Genomic DNA, 15,738 nt, shown 5'->3' on the forward strand with positions numbered 1-15,738 from the left:
AGAATATAAACTTGGGGAGGAGAAAAAGAAAAATGTAAATAGAAATAAGTGTTGGGCCAACAATAAAAACTTTAAAAAATTTAAAGATTTAGCATTCTCGTCACCAATACACTCTTAACATTTACAAATCAATAAAGTTTATGATTAAATGGTAACAATTTAAATATTAATGGCTAAAACGTAAATTTAATTAAACATAAGTGACTATTTTTGTAGTTTACCCAATAAAGAAGAGAAAATAATAAAGAATTATATAATTTACTGCTCTGGTCCTCGTTCATTTAACTTTCCTTCAAGATTACCCTAAAAAATGAAAGAGAAAAACTTCCCTTCAAGAAGAGGAGCGAAAACGGAAAAGACTTTTAGTTGAATTTAATTTTTTATTTTCCTCTTTCGCTTCATCCAAGACTCACACACCAACCATGTCGTTTCCTCCGGGGATCCGCCGCCGTTTTGTGGTGTCTTTTCCTTTATTGTTACTCGTGACTTTGTCTTTTGCTGTTGTTGCCACCGCCGACGGTGCTTCCCAGGACGACGGCCCTGAGCTACCTGCTTGCAACAACCCTTTCAAATTGGTAATTTCATTTTATTTCATTTTTTTTCTTATATCATTAGTATTTACGACATTTATATTTGATAAAAAGTTTTTTTTTCCATTTTAATTGGTTAATTTTGGATCTAATTCCCGAAATGATTTGGAATAGTTTCAAATTCCATTAGCTGCATTAGTTATTCTTTAGGGTTTGATAGAAAGAGATTGAGAGAGAAATAGGAATAGGAAAAAGAGCAAATTGTCTTTTTTTCCTTCAATTTGAGAAAACAATGGAAAGAATTGTTGCTCTGGTTAGTTTGAGGTTTGATTTCTGTAGGGATTTTCTCTGACAATGGAATTTAAACTGGGAACCACAGTTGCAGCCAACTAGCTTGCGGCTTGTGAGTTCCATGGGTAAATAATTACAAACAAGATTCTGGAAAAGGAATTCGAATGATCTGCTCGATCGGGATTGTTACAAGCTAGGGGTTCCAAAAATTGGGTTCTTTATAATTTGCATTTATATAGGAAAATGTTTAGGATTTAAAAAAGCGGAAGGGTTTTGAAAATCATTTAGTAATTTAAAAGAAGGAATGAATCTGGTTACTAATTATTTGAAACCAGCAAGTGTTGAAGGGTGCAAAAATGTGAAGAAGAAAGTTTTAACTGGAACATTATGCTGCTGCGTAATAAGCTGTTATAGGACAATTTTACTACAGTACAAAGTACTGAATGATCGACCTTGAAAACTTGAGTTCCGGGGATACATCAAATTTGTGTGGTTCTTTTGAAGAATATATGCAAAACCAAAAGTTCTTTCGAATAAAATAATGTTGTACAACTGTTATGTCGGTGATACAAAATTACTTTTGTGATTTTGCTTATTATCTGAAGGCTTTTACAGTTATTTTACAGAGTTCCACAATACCATGAAATAGACCAATTATTTTATTGGTTGGTGTTCAAACTTTATATTCGGAAATATCGATAACAGAGAAGTAGCATGTGAGATTTTGATATGGTAGGCTAGTCCGAGTTTCATATCTTAGAGTAATAGAGTGCTAAAGGGTACTAGTATATGTTTAACCTAATTTCTTAACAACTAAGTTAAAATCTTCTAGGTCAAGGTGAAGATCTGGGTTGATGGTGTTGAAGGTGAAGATTTGTCTGGGATAACTGCGAGCTTTGGAGCATCATTGCCTGAGGAAGCCAACAAAAGTTCTAAATTGCCTACTGTTTTCTCAAATCCCCTAAATGGCTGTTCTAATTCTTCTTCAAAGGTTCTGTCTCAATTTATCATTTCTCACAAATTTGTTGGTGAACTTTCAATGCCAAGAATTGTTTTTTTTTTTTTTTTGAGTTGGAGTACATTTGCTTAAGTTAAATATGGTGAAATTTGTAAGCCATCTATGCTATTTAGATTTTATTGAATTTGGTGTTATAAGTTAAGTGACACCAGTTTAATAAATGAAAGTACCATGAAACCAACTAAACCAGAATATAAAAAATAAAATACAGAAATTTTGTCTTCAGTTATTCTATCGAGAGATGTATTTTTTGAAAACTACACATTTCTTCCTAGAAAAACTATCCACTTTTTCTTTAAAAAGCTTCCAATAAGAGATTTCTTCTCTTTGAAAACTGTTTTCTGCGTCTTAACTTTTTCTTTCATCCATATAGTGGGTATGTGGTGTACGTATGACTGAATTACTAAAATAAGTACTCATGTAACTTCTTTTATCAGAAGGGGGGGGGGGGGAGGAGAAACCACCTAGGGGTGTACTAAATTCTATTTCTCTTAAACTTCTCTTAGCTCTGGGAGGACCATGTAAGCCTATGAAGTTTGGGGATGATACTTTATAGAAGTTTTGAATAAAATTTATGGTTTCATAAGCACTATAATCTGACTCATCATTGTTGGGATTTTATGATTACAGCTAACTGGTTCTGTAGCCTTGTCCATACGTGGTGATTGTGACTTTGTAACTAAGGCAAAAGTTGCACAGTCAGGAGGTGCTTCAGCCTTGCTGGTGATAAATGACAATGAAGGTTATAGTTTTTTTTTTTTGCTGGTATATGCTATTCGTATTTTAAACTTCATTTTGAAGTTCAATTTGATGATTGATTATTGTTAATATATCCAGAACTTTACAAGATGGTTTGTTCTGAGAATGATACATCTTTAAATATTTCAATACCTGTTGTGATGATTCCGAAATCAGCTGGGGATGCAATTAACAAATCCATGGAAGAGAAACATGGTAAACACTTGATCTCATATAATGTCTTTCTTTCTTTTTGTTTTTGTTTTTCAGATGCAAATGAGCTATTTTCTAGATTGTTAGAAACCAGGATATCTTGTTCTGAAAATGGTATGATGATGTTGGACAGAATGCACTTAAACCAGGATATCTTTACTGTACTGGCACTAAAATTTTATTTTTCATGTGTGCGTGCGTGTGTGTGAAATTTCAAGCACACAATAACATCATTGGATATCTAAGATTAGAATGCTTAATAATATAGAGAATTTGGGTCTGAGTTGAGAGTGTTACCTTTTCCAGTAGAAGCTTTGAAGGATTGAAATTTTATGCTGACTGAGAAGTACGCCAGAGAAACTTAAGAAAAGAAAGAAATGCCTGTAATAGCAGTTGCAGGTGGCTGTTCAATCTGCTTCAGTTTGCACCATCTATCCCAAACAATGTTCATTATTTTCATGTCTGTATATATATATATTTATCTTTTTCATTTTTCTCTCTAATCCCAACTTAAGCGTAATTACTTAAGACCAAAGCTTCTCCTGCAATAATGGCTGAGTTCAACCATGGTTGCTATCATAACCTTGATCATTAGTGTCATTCAATTTCCTATTTTATCGGCTGTAAGCACAAGTTTTGAAGAAATCAGATTCAGTACAATATTAGCATTTTACCATTTTGGTTTGTGTGCTATTCTGTACTGATCTTATCAGCTTGTACGAGTCAATTGATGCAAGATTTGGTTTTTTTAAAAATCAATTTTCACTTGGTTGATTTTTTTAATCAACTAGTAAAGACTTCTTTTTAATAATTTCATTCAAAGACATGTTCTTTAAATTAAGCTATTGCATCTGATTTACAATAATTACTATATTTTCTAATATTTTTATTTAAAATTTTGGATATTAAACATTTATAATTTTGAAAATTCAAACAAATAAACATATAGATGTGTATGATGGGGGCATAGTTGCGTATGTATGTAATATATATTATATTCAATGTTGTCAAGGCCACCAAGCGCACTCAAGGCGCTAGGACCTTTATATAGCCTGAGGAGCAAAAAAAGCGCTCGCCTGAGTAAACCAAGGCGCAAGCATATAAATATAAATATATATGTAAAATATATAAAAAAGCATATGTAACTAATACATATAATTAATAAGTATTAATTAATTAGTAAAAGAAAGATAAATTTTGATATAGTTCAATTTATAAATTCAAAACATTGTTCAATAGTTTAAGTTTAATAATTTACTTAATGTATTGTAAAATAAAGCACCGTTAGTACGAAATTAGATATCATCATTAGAAACTAGCACTAAATTTTCTTTATCTTCTCTTGAAAAGTTTTAACTTTTAGGAGTTAACTAGGTTTTTATATAATAAAATTAGGTCAATAATTAATTAAAAAAAGCCATTTATTATATTTTATTATAATTTTCTTTTAAAAGCCACAATAATATATATATATATATAAACAGGAGAATGGAACGGCTCTTTAGAGAAGTGCGCTTTTTTTGCACTTGGCTTTGCAACAAAGGCGCCCCGAAAGTACACCAGCTGCGCACCTGATTGAAGTCACCTCGCCTTGAGGTGACTGAGGCAGTAATGGCCATTTGCGCTACGCCTTAGCGCCTAGGTGCTCGCCTTGACATCATTGATTTTATTAGAGAACTTGAAAATAAGTTATATGTGAACAAAAGTTATTTTAAACATACTAATGAAAATCCGAAATGGTACATTGAAATACATTGGTATATGGATGTTACTTTTACTTTTGGTGTATATACATGCACCTCTTGGATGCATACATTCTTTCTGATCTTTTAAGTTTGTTCTCATATAATGATTCATATAAACTAAATCATTTTAGTTTTCCAATGCAGTGGAATTTTTATTATATGCACCAACTCGTCCGATTGTGGATTTCTCAGTGATATTTTTGTGGGCAATGGCTGTTGGCACGATTGTTACTGCTTCACTTTGGCAAGAGTTTGGCACTTCTGAGAATTCTGACGAACGCTATAATGAATTATCTAAGGTTTACCATATTCTATCTCTGTTAATTGTTATGAAGTTTATAGCTGAGGTCTTTGTTTATGCGTGTCTTATAGATATTTGTTGATACCTATAATATTGGGAGTAATTGGTTCTGATGTATAGCATATCGTCTAGGTTTTCCTAAAATTTTGAGTACCTATTAGTATTTTCATATAAATGACATTCATGGCAATTGAATTTTTAAGACATTTGATTGGTGCTTCAAATCAGTTTGTATTGTTCACATGGTTATTTTTGTTACTTTCTTTTCAAAGTTTATGGTGGGTCTGGTTGGTTGGCAGTATACAATTAAGTTTTTTGTTTTTCTTTCTAGATATTTTTCTGTTATCTTATTATCTGGTAGATGATTAGCGTCCATATTGTTTGTCATATATCTAAAAGTCCAGTTTGATGGGTAGTATGGTGTTTGCTTCATTTTTCAATAAAATTCTTATGTTGGCACATTGCATCTAAGTCAGTTAGTGTCCTTAGCAAGGAATTAGGAAAATGCATATGCGATTATTCCTGCATCATCAACAGACAACTATTGTTGCATATACTGCTTTGATTTGTCATGTGAAGAAACCATACCAATTTCCATTCATATCTCTCCCTTTTCATAGTGTATCTGTGTTCTTGCTTTTCTTTCTAATTCCATCATTATAGCATCTTATTCTTGAAAGGAAATTTAAGTGATGTTTTTTCTGCTGCTGTTGACTAGGAATCTCCTAATGCTGGAACAGGCGATGATGATGACAAGGAAATCCTTGATATTAGTGTAAAGGGTGCTATAGTTTTTGTTATAACGGCTTCCACTTTTCTGGTGCTACTCTACTTTTTCATGTCTGCTTGGTTTGTTTGGTTGCTGATTGTACTCTTCTGCATTGGTGGTGTTCAGGTAACACAGTTACTTTTGTGTTTGAATTTTATGTGTTATTTATTATGTATATTTGGATGTATGCTCAAATCTGCCAATGGTTAGACAGAGCATGTCAAAAACAGCATACACATTTAATGTTATTAGCTGTGTTCCATTTTTTCTTAACATTTTTATTGCTGGTGGTTTGCAAAATGGAAATGCGATATAGAAAATATTAGCACCTCCTAATATATTACAATGGATATTAAATGTATGCAAGTAATGATTAGAAATGTGTAACTGGGTTGCTGTTCACTGCAGTACTTCTGAATATCTTATGTTGAAACACCAGTTTCTGTGATGTACAGAGTATTGAAAAAGCTATTCCCCCCTCCCCCCCTTTTTTCTTTTGTCATTTTTAAACTTTCTCTTTTGTCGTAGTGATGTATTCCCTTATGGAAATCTTTTGTATATCTGTTGAGGGTTTTTCTTTTTCCAGGGAATGCATACTTGCATTATGACGCCTATAGCGAGGTATGCTTGAAATTTGCTTGTCTTTGCTATAAACCTGTCACATAGCTGTTTTACAAGATTTAGTATCTTTTTGTTCTTGTTTCTGATTTAAGTGTGCTAGCAGAAAGTGCAGAAATTGTCCGCAGAAGACACTGAATTTGCCCCTCTTTGGGGAGGTTTCAATTGTCTCATTTGTGGTTGCATTGTGCTGTTTGATATTTGCTGTTGTCTGGGCTGTCAACCGGCGAGAATCATATTCATGGGTGGGCCAAGATATTCTTGTAAGTCTCCACATTGCCACTTTGCGTTCCAGTAATGGATGTTTTGGGAATTGATCATACTTTCAAACTTGCAAATATTTAGCACTCTCTGTAGTGTAATATCTTTGCTTAATAATATGTTGAATATGTGGATGCCAATATCAGGACAAGAAAGATGGCTTTATCAAATTGGCAATTAACTGATTCTATTGCAGGGAAACAAGTAGGGTTTTGAGATTTAAATTTTATGGTGAATGATGTTTAGGGTATTGGAAATTAGAAATGTATTACAAGGTTTGGAATAGGATTGAGACTCAGGTCATAAAATCAGAGTTAGAACGATGTTTAGAATCAGATCTAAACGGTACTGGAATGCAGTGGACTTTAAATTGCTGACTTAGGTAGGTAGCCATAATCTGGTTTAAAGGAAATGTTATCTAGTATCTCTCATTTGAATTCCAATGATATCCATTTTTCACCTACTTATTTCTCTGTTGTTTTGAGTAGCTTGAGGTTAGTATTAACTTTTCCAACATTGTTCTGATGCCTTTTTCTTTGCATTTGTTGATGACCTTGATATATATTTTGTTTGAAAGGGGATCTGTTTGATGATAACAGTCTTACAGTTGGCTCGACTACCTAATATCAAGGTAGAATGGTTTCTTTATCATCTATTTATAAAATATATTTTAGTCTGTGCCGTAATAGTTCTTCATGAACCAGGTTGCTACAGTGCTTCTCTGTTGTGCATTTGTTTATGACATCTTCTGGGTCTTCCTATCGCCACTTATATTCCATAAGAGTGTGATGATTGTAGTAAGTCTTTACCCTTTTGGTTATTGAACTGAAATTAATTTGCTTTGTGTTAATTGTTGTAAAGTAATTGACTAATCTTTTGCTTTGACTGCATTGAAAGTATTGAATCTTTGCATCTAATGGAGCCGCAGCACCTTTTCTCATTACTCAGTTCAATACCATCTTTCATAAAAATTTGTTTATATGGAAAAGCATGGTCCCTTGATTTCCTTGTGATTAGCCAGTGCAGTAATTCTTATGGACATAAATAAGAATAACACAATCAATTATATGCTGATGGAACGAAGGATGATTCCTTGGTTTGGTTGAATCTATGATTTTTCTCATGCTTCTTACGTTGACTTAAAAGAAATGATTTCTAGATTACAAAATATGGATGGTTCTTACTCTTAAGATTACTTTTTAGGGCTCCTTATTGGAGTTACAAAATTGATTTTATTGTATTTTTCTTTTAACCTGGTAATTACCTCTTCCTTTTTTGGTGATTATGTTCTCTGGTTTCTTTCTGTTTTGTGTAATAGAGAACATCTCTCATCGGAAATCATGTTATCAATCATAAATTTGTCTCAATCTTTCCTGTCAAATAACTAGTTAGCCTATGTTATTTGGTTTAGGGCTGAGAATAAGTTTTTAAACTCAAACATCCTTGTGAATGAGTCCAATGAAATGTAAGTCAATCTGGTCCGTCACATGCTTGTATTGGATTTGTTTATTATTTTAAACTCTAAACCGCTAGTTCAAAGAGGCTTTGATACCGCATAAAGGAATCAGTAGCATTTTAGATGCCAATGTTTTTGAGGAGTTACTTCTTATGTAAACTGATTTAGTTAGTTGGTCAATCCAGTCCTGTATTTATATGCGTGCATAAATATATGCACACATATATGTATATATATTACACACCACACTAGTTTATACTTACTGTAAAATCTTACTTCGTACCTGCAATTCCACTTTAATAGAAGTGGTTTTGGCATATGGCAAGCACCCATAAGCCCAGGTGGCCCTACATCTGGTCAAACTAAAGACAATGTAAGGTGACTGTTCAAGGATGAGCTTTGATCTCTGGCAGTTTGCTCCTGTTAATAGGTTGCTCGAGGTGATAATAGTGGTGGAGAATCAATTCCCATGCTTTTGAGAGTTCCGAGAGCTTTTGATCCATGGGGTGGTTATGATATGATTGGATTCGGTGACATTCTCTTTCCTGGTTTGCTCGTTGCATTTGCTTTTAGGTACTCTTTTCCTTTATTTTGTTAGCTTTCATCATCTGATACCAAGATGCAAATAACTGGTTTGATAGCGGTCACTGAACTAGGTGTTGTCAAGCTGTTTCGGTCAGCATTTGAACTGTTTTTAGTGTCAATTTTGAGTTTTAATGTTAATATTGCATACTGGTCCTTTGACTTAAAAGCCCTTGTTTATTAAGAGTGTGTTTGGATGAAGGATTTTAAAATCTTTGAGATTTTTGAAATGCTAGCATTTTGGAATTTAGCAATTCAAAATGCGAGGATTTGTAATTGCTTTCTTTGGATAAATAATCGATTTTTTTTAAAAAAAATAGGTTATTGGAATTTTACAAATTTAAAAAATAATTATAAAAGAAGAATAATTATATTAAAAATAAATAATATAAAAAATTTAATATGGATATCATTATATTTATAAAAAATTATAAATAGTTTTAATAAAATAAACTTTAAAAAATATATATCATAATTAATAAAAGCAATAATTTTGAAGTTTAAGCTTTTTATCTTATAGTGGAACAATGTGTATTAAATCAAACAAAATTATTAGAATTTCGAAAAACCACCTATTCAGGTGGAATTTGATGAAAGAATTTGAGCTATAATTTCCTCTTGAAATTAATTGCAAAATTTGAAATTCCTTGATATATTTTTACCCAAACAAGTAAATTCATTTTTAGAATTTTGAAAACCTCGATACAAATGAAATCCCTCTTACACATTCCTCACCCAAATGCACCCTAAGGGTTTTAATATTTTCTTTATTTACGGGTTTATGATTATTTTCCCTGTTTGGTTGTCTCAGATACGATAAAGCATACAAGAAGCATCTTGCCAGTGGATACTTTCTGTGGTTGATAATTGGCTATGGAGTTGGTGAGTGTTCATGCATCATAATTTTGTTAATACATACGCTATTTATATATGCATACTATGTTACTCTAACATGGATGTGAGAGTTAGATACAAGTATGTTAAATCTTTTCCAAGGTTTTCCATGTGTTTGGAGGGTCTTTGGAGGGCCATATCCCAACACCCATGTCCAAATATTATTGGATATGGGTACTTCAAGCAAAAGGAAGAGTTGGATTGACATAGTATATATAGTATAAATTTATATTTTTTTCCTAAACTGTGTTATAAGACTTGGGGTGTGTTTGGTTGGATGAAAAAGTGGAGAGATGGGAGGGAGTTGAAAAGTGGAAAGAAAATAAATTTGGAGTGTGCATAATAGAAAAGATAAGTGAGGAAAGAAAATAGGAGGGATGATCATTTTCTATCCTAATGTATAAAAATCAATCCTTCCAAATTAAAATGCTGAGAGGAGAGAAAATGAGATAGGTGTATGTTAGTTTAAAATTTCAAATGTTCTTTTTTCCCTTTATTTTTCAACTCTACCCAGTAATGGATGGAAAGAAAATTATATTTTCCATCCTTCCTACCAAACACACCTATGGAAAGAAAAATTATATTTTCCTTCTTTCTATTTTTCTATCCTTTCAATTTTTCATCTTTCCAATTTTCCTATCCACTCTACCAAACAAAGCTATATTTACCCACCTAGTGAGGATAACATATTGTCTATGAAATATAACTGTTTTCATCAGGCTTACCATGTGACTTCAGTTGATTGATGTTTTTATCTTTGCAATTTTTGTTCCTAGTCTAACTTCCCTACAAATGTTTATTTAACTCAGGAATGATTTTGATGATGTTTTACCTGAGATTTAAGTTCTTTGATCTCAAATATCTGTTTTACCTTTATCTGTTTCAAATTGGCACTGACAATGTCCTATGGAATCACCTGCTTTATTCTTTGAGGTTGATATTACAGGAATAAGTAAGATCTTTGCTGTTGAAATTTCCTCTTGAAGGGAAACGAGTCTATCATCGTTAACCCACGCACACACACACACACAGACACTTGTAATATTGCCTTTAGGTTCTAGATTTTAAAATACTGTTCATCTTGAGAAACAAATTGAATATTGAATTGTTTTACATGCTGTCTAGGTTTTTGAGCATAATATGTTTGATTGCATGTAAGTACCAAAACCTTGATATTTGATTTGTAAAAATGAATGATGATCTGAGGTTTTTTTCTCGTATTAGTTTGATTGAGACTCCATTAAAAGCCAAGTTGGAAAGCAGTGAAATAACTATTATGAAGCTGTAGTGAAAGATATTTAATTGTTTCAATTTCCACATATTGCAGGCCTCTTGTTTACATACCTAGGGTTATATCTAATGAATGGACATGGTCAACCGGCACTCCTCTATCTTGTTCCTTGTACACTAGGTAACAAAGCTTTTGATTCCACCTGGACGGTCCGGACAGTAAAAGGATTTCATATGCTTTCTCAATTTGAGTCATTTTCCCCTTTCTCCACTGCTCATGCTTTCTTCTCTGGTTTTGTAGGTGTTACGGTTATATTAGGTTTGGTGAGAGGAGAGCTGAAAGAGCTTTGGAATTACAGCCCTGAGTCGTCATCTGCCACGACAAATCTCACTGGAGAGGCTTGAAGCAGGTAATTTTTCATAAAAATCGGATTGCTTATCATTATAAGCTAATTTATCGCGCGATCAAGGTTCGATTCTTACCACCAAATTGCAGCAAATGTAATATTATGCAATATTATGCACGGATTGTCAATTTTTATTTTGTGCAAAATTTGTGAGCAGGTATATATATCTATATACACAACTTTGAACTTAAGCTAATTTGTGAACTATTTCCGTATTTTATTGTAGAAAAATCTCATTTTACTGATGGCATGTTGTACAAAGTTGTAAGAAAAGAGAGAGCTACAGTTGAAGTTATTTTCTGTTCTTTTTCTTCAGTTAATATATAGATGCACCGTAGTAATATTATATTTCCAAGGGTAATGTAAGATTTTTTCTTTTTAATAATCTACAATTAGAGGTTGATTAGGATGAAAAGTCTGGTTTACTATTCAAAGTAATTTTAAAAATTTTTATAATTAAATTTAAATAAAAATATAACTAATACTAAGATGTGAATTCGGTGGGGGCTGGGTTGGCATGAATTTATGGAACCGGCTTATCTGTTATGGGTTATGTACCAGTATGGACATGTACATATGTCTAAGAACAAAACGTAAGACTTGTATATCTGATCAACTTTAGTCAATGTTTTCGTGTTATGTTTTTTGAACTTAACCTTTTCATATTTTTGAGTTAAAAAAGAGAATGAAAATTAACATTATTTGTATTTACCTTAAAAAGACATTTGTATTTTGTTGAAAAGTGGATGTCCATACAGCTCCCATAACCTCCAAGAATTTATATTCTTGTGACTTGTAAACCCTAAAAATTTATAAGGTACCTTAATTATATTTATTAGAGTTTTGTAACATATGGTGGTTGAGGTCTTATAAATAGAAGGCGTGTATAGGTTTTTTAAATATCCCAAGTAAAGTAGAATTAGCTTCACTTTTGTGTCTATTCTTCTCTCTTATTCTTATTATAATTCTTTTAGTTTTATAATATGTTATCAACATTTTATTCTAGAGTAATAGGTTCTTAGTTTGCGTCAAAATTTTGTTAGACTCAAAGCATTGAAATTTAATTGTTTGGATAAAAAATCATGAGTGGCTACTTAAGATTTGCTTGGGGATGATTACATTTTTTTTACTACAAAGAATGTTTAGTCTCTACTTCTCATCCACAATTACTTAAGTAAGTCTAATCAATTTCTTTTTTCAAAATTTAAGTCGATTTCTATTAAGAAGTTAAATTTATATAATTCTTTATTTGCATCTCAATGAATTTATAAATCTCTTTTCGAGTTTAATTGTTGGGCTTTCTATGTGGAGGTATATGATTTTTCTTTTGTTATTTTTATAGAATTGATTGATTCAGCTTTAATTTTGATTAAAATGTATAATTGTTCTTATATCTTCTTATCTATTGTAAATGTGTATTATATGTAAAGATTAGTTTGGAGTTCAAAGGATAAACTATCAAAATAGTCACTTTTGTTTGTTTTAGGTTACATTTTAGTTATTTATGTTTGAAATGTTACGTTTTAGTCACTTACGTTACTATGTTGTAACATTTTAGTCGCTGAGTCGTTAATTGTCGTTAACAGTGTAACGGTAAGTTAACGTGGCACGTTAAATTATAATTTCAAATAAAAAATTTAGGTTAATTTATACAATTAGTCCTTATATTTTTTTTATTTTGAACAATTTAATTTTTTTTCTTTTATGTTCTTTTTAACTTTTTTTTTATTTTCTATTCTCTTTTACTTATTCTGTTTTACTCCCTTCTTTATCTCTTATGTTTTTATTTTTTTAATTTTTTTCTTTTATGTTCCTTTCTCCCTTTCTCATATTTTAATGGGGGTTTCAAGAGTTGCCTCAAATGATTTTCGTGCAACTAGGCCCTTAAATTCATCATACGGTTAAATGCTACACGTTAATAAGTAACCTTTAGTTGACTGTTTGACATAATTTGCAAATGAATTTGCAAATGACTCTTGTTCGAAATCCCAATTCTTTGAATTAATTATTAGATCATTCAAGCAAAACAACTTTGCAGATGCCCCATGTTTGAAATCACATTTTTTTGAATTAATTATGTGGAAAATAAAAATGGAGAAGGGAGGAAAATAAATAGATAAGCAGAATGAAATGGAAAATAAAGAAAAAAGAAGTTAAAAAACATTAAAAAAAATTAAATTGCTTAAAATTAAAAAATAAGGGGATTAATTATCTAATTTAACCTAAAATTTTTGTTTGAAATGATGATTTAACGTGCCATGTCAGCTTATTGTTATACCATTAACTATAATTAAATGACCTAGTGATTAAAATGTTACAACACAATGTAAGTGGCTAAAACGTAGAATTTCAAACTGTAACACTCCAAACCTAGCCTAGAAGTTTAAGTCAAATATGGACGAGTTACACCAACGTAGTGAAAACATACTTCTTTTCAGAGTTTTAACTTTGAAAATAAAAAATTCATTTTAGTCAGTTTAGATGATTTTGTAGTTTCGTTTTAGACTTGGTAGATATTGGTGAGATTATAAAAAGAAAAATAAGGCAAGTCCAAAATAGATTACAAATCCAAAGGACCAAATTGTAGTTATCTTAGTGCAAAACAATCTGTGCTCTCGCACGTTGTCCTATCCTAAATCAAATGTCTTTCTGACAGATAAAAGTAAGATAAGGGTGAGTCATCAAGCACACGTATACACAAACTCAAATACAAATAAACAGAACGTAATATATAAATCATAATAACGCAAGCATTTGATAACAGTTGTATAACCAGTACAAAATAGATCTAAAGTATCACAGAGGTTTCAACAGAGGTAGTACAGTAGAACAAAGCATAACAGAACAGAAACGAATAGAGCAGAACAATACAGGATGGAACAGAGCAAAGTAATACTGAACAGAACAAAACGGAGCAAAGAAGAACAGATTAGAACGAAGCATAGCAGAACAGAACATGTATGTTTATGCAGATGCAGTGTTTTCAAACTGATCAAAATGTAGATTTATCAGAAACAGTCATCCCAAACTCCGGTAGAAACCAAAATAGAGTTTTCCCCCGAACTCATCCATAAAAAACACACCAATAAAGTCATCCCGGGTTGCCCGACAACGATGACTAGCCACCCCGGGTTTCCCGACAATGATGGCTTATCAATATGCAGTTAAATTGCCAATCAAATATATGTTGTCAAGCCACTATAGTATAGTCGAACTGCCGGAACAGAAGTGTGGATAAACCATCAAATAGTGCAGATCATTAAACTGCTAGAAACTTCCTCCTTTTACTTCAACCCAAGTCCCATGCTATGTGTTATGGCATGCTTATGTAGAATCAGAACAATGAGCATGTAAGTCATGTTATCTCTCAATAACAGAATTATTAAATATGGGGGTCCATGTTTTTTAAAACAAACTTATCAAACCTCAACGGACTATATGAGATTTGTCATGAAGTCACATGCAAGATTATAAATCAAAACCAGTAACAATTAGTCTAACATGTTCATATATCGCATATTCTTCATCAACAGAGCAACACAGAGGCGTACCAACAAACTTAACAGAATATAGGTCGTACCTGATAATTCGCACACATAGGCAATAACACATTACGTTTTGATGGATCCTACTCACTTAGGTTTAAACATAACATATATACATACAGATCACAAGTTGTTCATCATCAGTCTAACACGTTCAGATATCGCATATATCATCCATCTATTAGTCTTAGAGCATCAGATAGTCCTCTTACAATCAAGTTCAGATCATAAATACATTGTGGAGGTCCGTGCTCGTGTTGGGCAACACTCACGGCCTCAAAAATAAGATTTGGATCCTATTCATATGCCACACGGCCTAGACACACGCCCATGTCCTTGCCCATGTGGCTCACACAGCATGGATACACGTCTATGTCCCTGATCGTGTGGTTCTAATGCGTAAACAGTGAGTTACACGGCCTGGACACACGCCTATGTCTTTGCCCGTGTGGCTCACACGGCTTGGGCACACGCCTATGTCCCTAGCCGTGTGGCGTCAACAGTCCCATTTTCTGACGACTGAAAATGTAAAAAAAGAGAGGTTTCGGCACCCACTTGATACAGACTTAATGTAGGAGCAACAAGGATGAATTCTCGTCCTTAAACGACAAGCAATTGCCCAACAAAACGATTAATTCGCAATCAAATCAGTAAAAACTAACATTCCAAAATCACAATTATGTCAAAGAACTTTTGACACCAGAACTTTAAATCGAACTTACCGGCCAACGAATTGAACTAAAACGGAGAAATCAAACCCCGTACAGAATCAATGTAACGTAACATGGCACAAAAAGAAATGAACTTGAAACAGTGAAACTGAATCAATAAAGAAGAAAGCAAAAGCATAACGTTAGAAAAAAGCGAAACAATGTGAAACAAAAAGGGAGTTTTTGCTTTGGGAAAGTTTAATTAACTAAAATAAACTATCTAATGATATTAATCATGAATTTTTTACTATAGCCTCACTAAGAAAGCAGGTAAAAGATTCATTAAAATTATGAATTAGTTTTGAAAGAAAATTATGATAATGGAAAAAAATTATGATTAGATATGTTGTACTCCTTGAAATGAATGTAGCATTACATAATCAATCTTAAAAAGGATAAAATTATAACTATAGTTATGAGCATGGTTTTT

At 32.3% G+C, this 15,738-nt stretch overlaps 1 protein-coding gene across 1 annotated transcript; it reads left to right on the plus strand.

The window, feature by feature from the left end:
• The first annotated feature begins 288 nt into the window (after window positions 1–288).
• LOC107908422 (signal peptide peptidase-like 3) lies at window positions 289–11,348 on the plus strand. Its single transcript, XM_016835583.2, has 14 exons — window positions 289–575; window positions 1,654–1,812; window positions 2,470–2,581; window positions 2,677–2,793; window positions 4,680–4,834; window positions 5,555–5,731; window positions 6,192–6,226; window positions 6,330–6,486; window positions 7,062–7,115; window positions 7,189–7,281; window positions 8,371–8,513; window positions 9,334–9,404; window positions 10,744–10,827; window positions 10,948–11,348. Exons 1-14 carry the CDS (start codon window positions 423–425, stop codon window positions 11,049–11,051), a joined length of 1,614 nt encoding a protein of 537 aa, XP_016691072.2. The 5' UTR covers window positions 289–422; the 3' UTR covers window positions 11,052–11,348.
• The last annotated feature ends 4,390 nt before the right edge of the window (window positions 11,349–15,738 follow it).

The sequence above is a fragment of the Gossypium hirsutum genome, chromosome D02 (assembly GCF_007990345.1).
Source record: "Gossypium hirsutum isolate 1008001.06 chromosome D02, Gossypium_hirsutum_v2.1, whole genome shotgun sequence".
NCBI lineage: Eukaryota > Viridiplantae > Streptophyta > Magnoliopsida > Malvales > Malvaceae > Gossypium > Gossypium hirsutum.

Coding starts and splice junctions, on each gene's coding strand:
- LOC107908422 (XM_016835583.2), top strand. CDS start 423: ATGTCGTTTCCTCCGGGGATCCGCCGCCGTTTTGTGGTGTCTTTTCCT. Junction 4,835..5,554: donor GCTATAATGAATTATCTAAG/GTTTACCATATT, acceptor GCTGTTGACTAG/GAATCTCCTAATGCTGGAAC. Junction 8,514..9,333: donor CTCGTTGCATTTGCTTTTAG/GTACTCTTTTCC, acceptor TGGTTGTCTCAG/ATACGATAAAGCATACAAGA.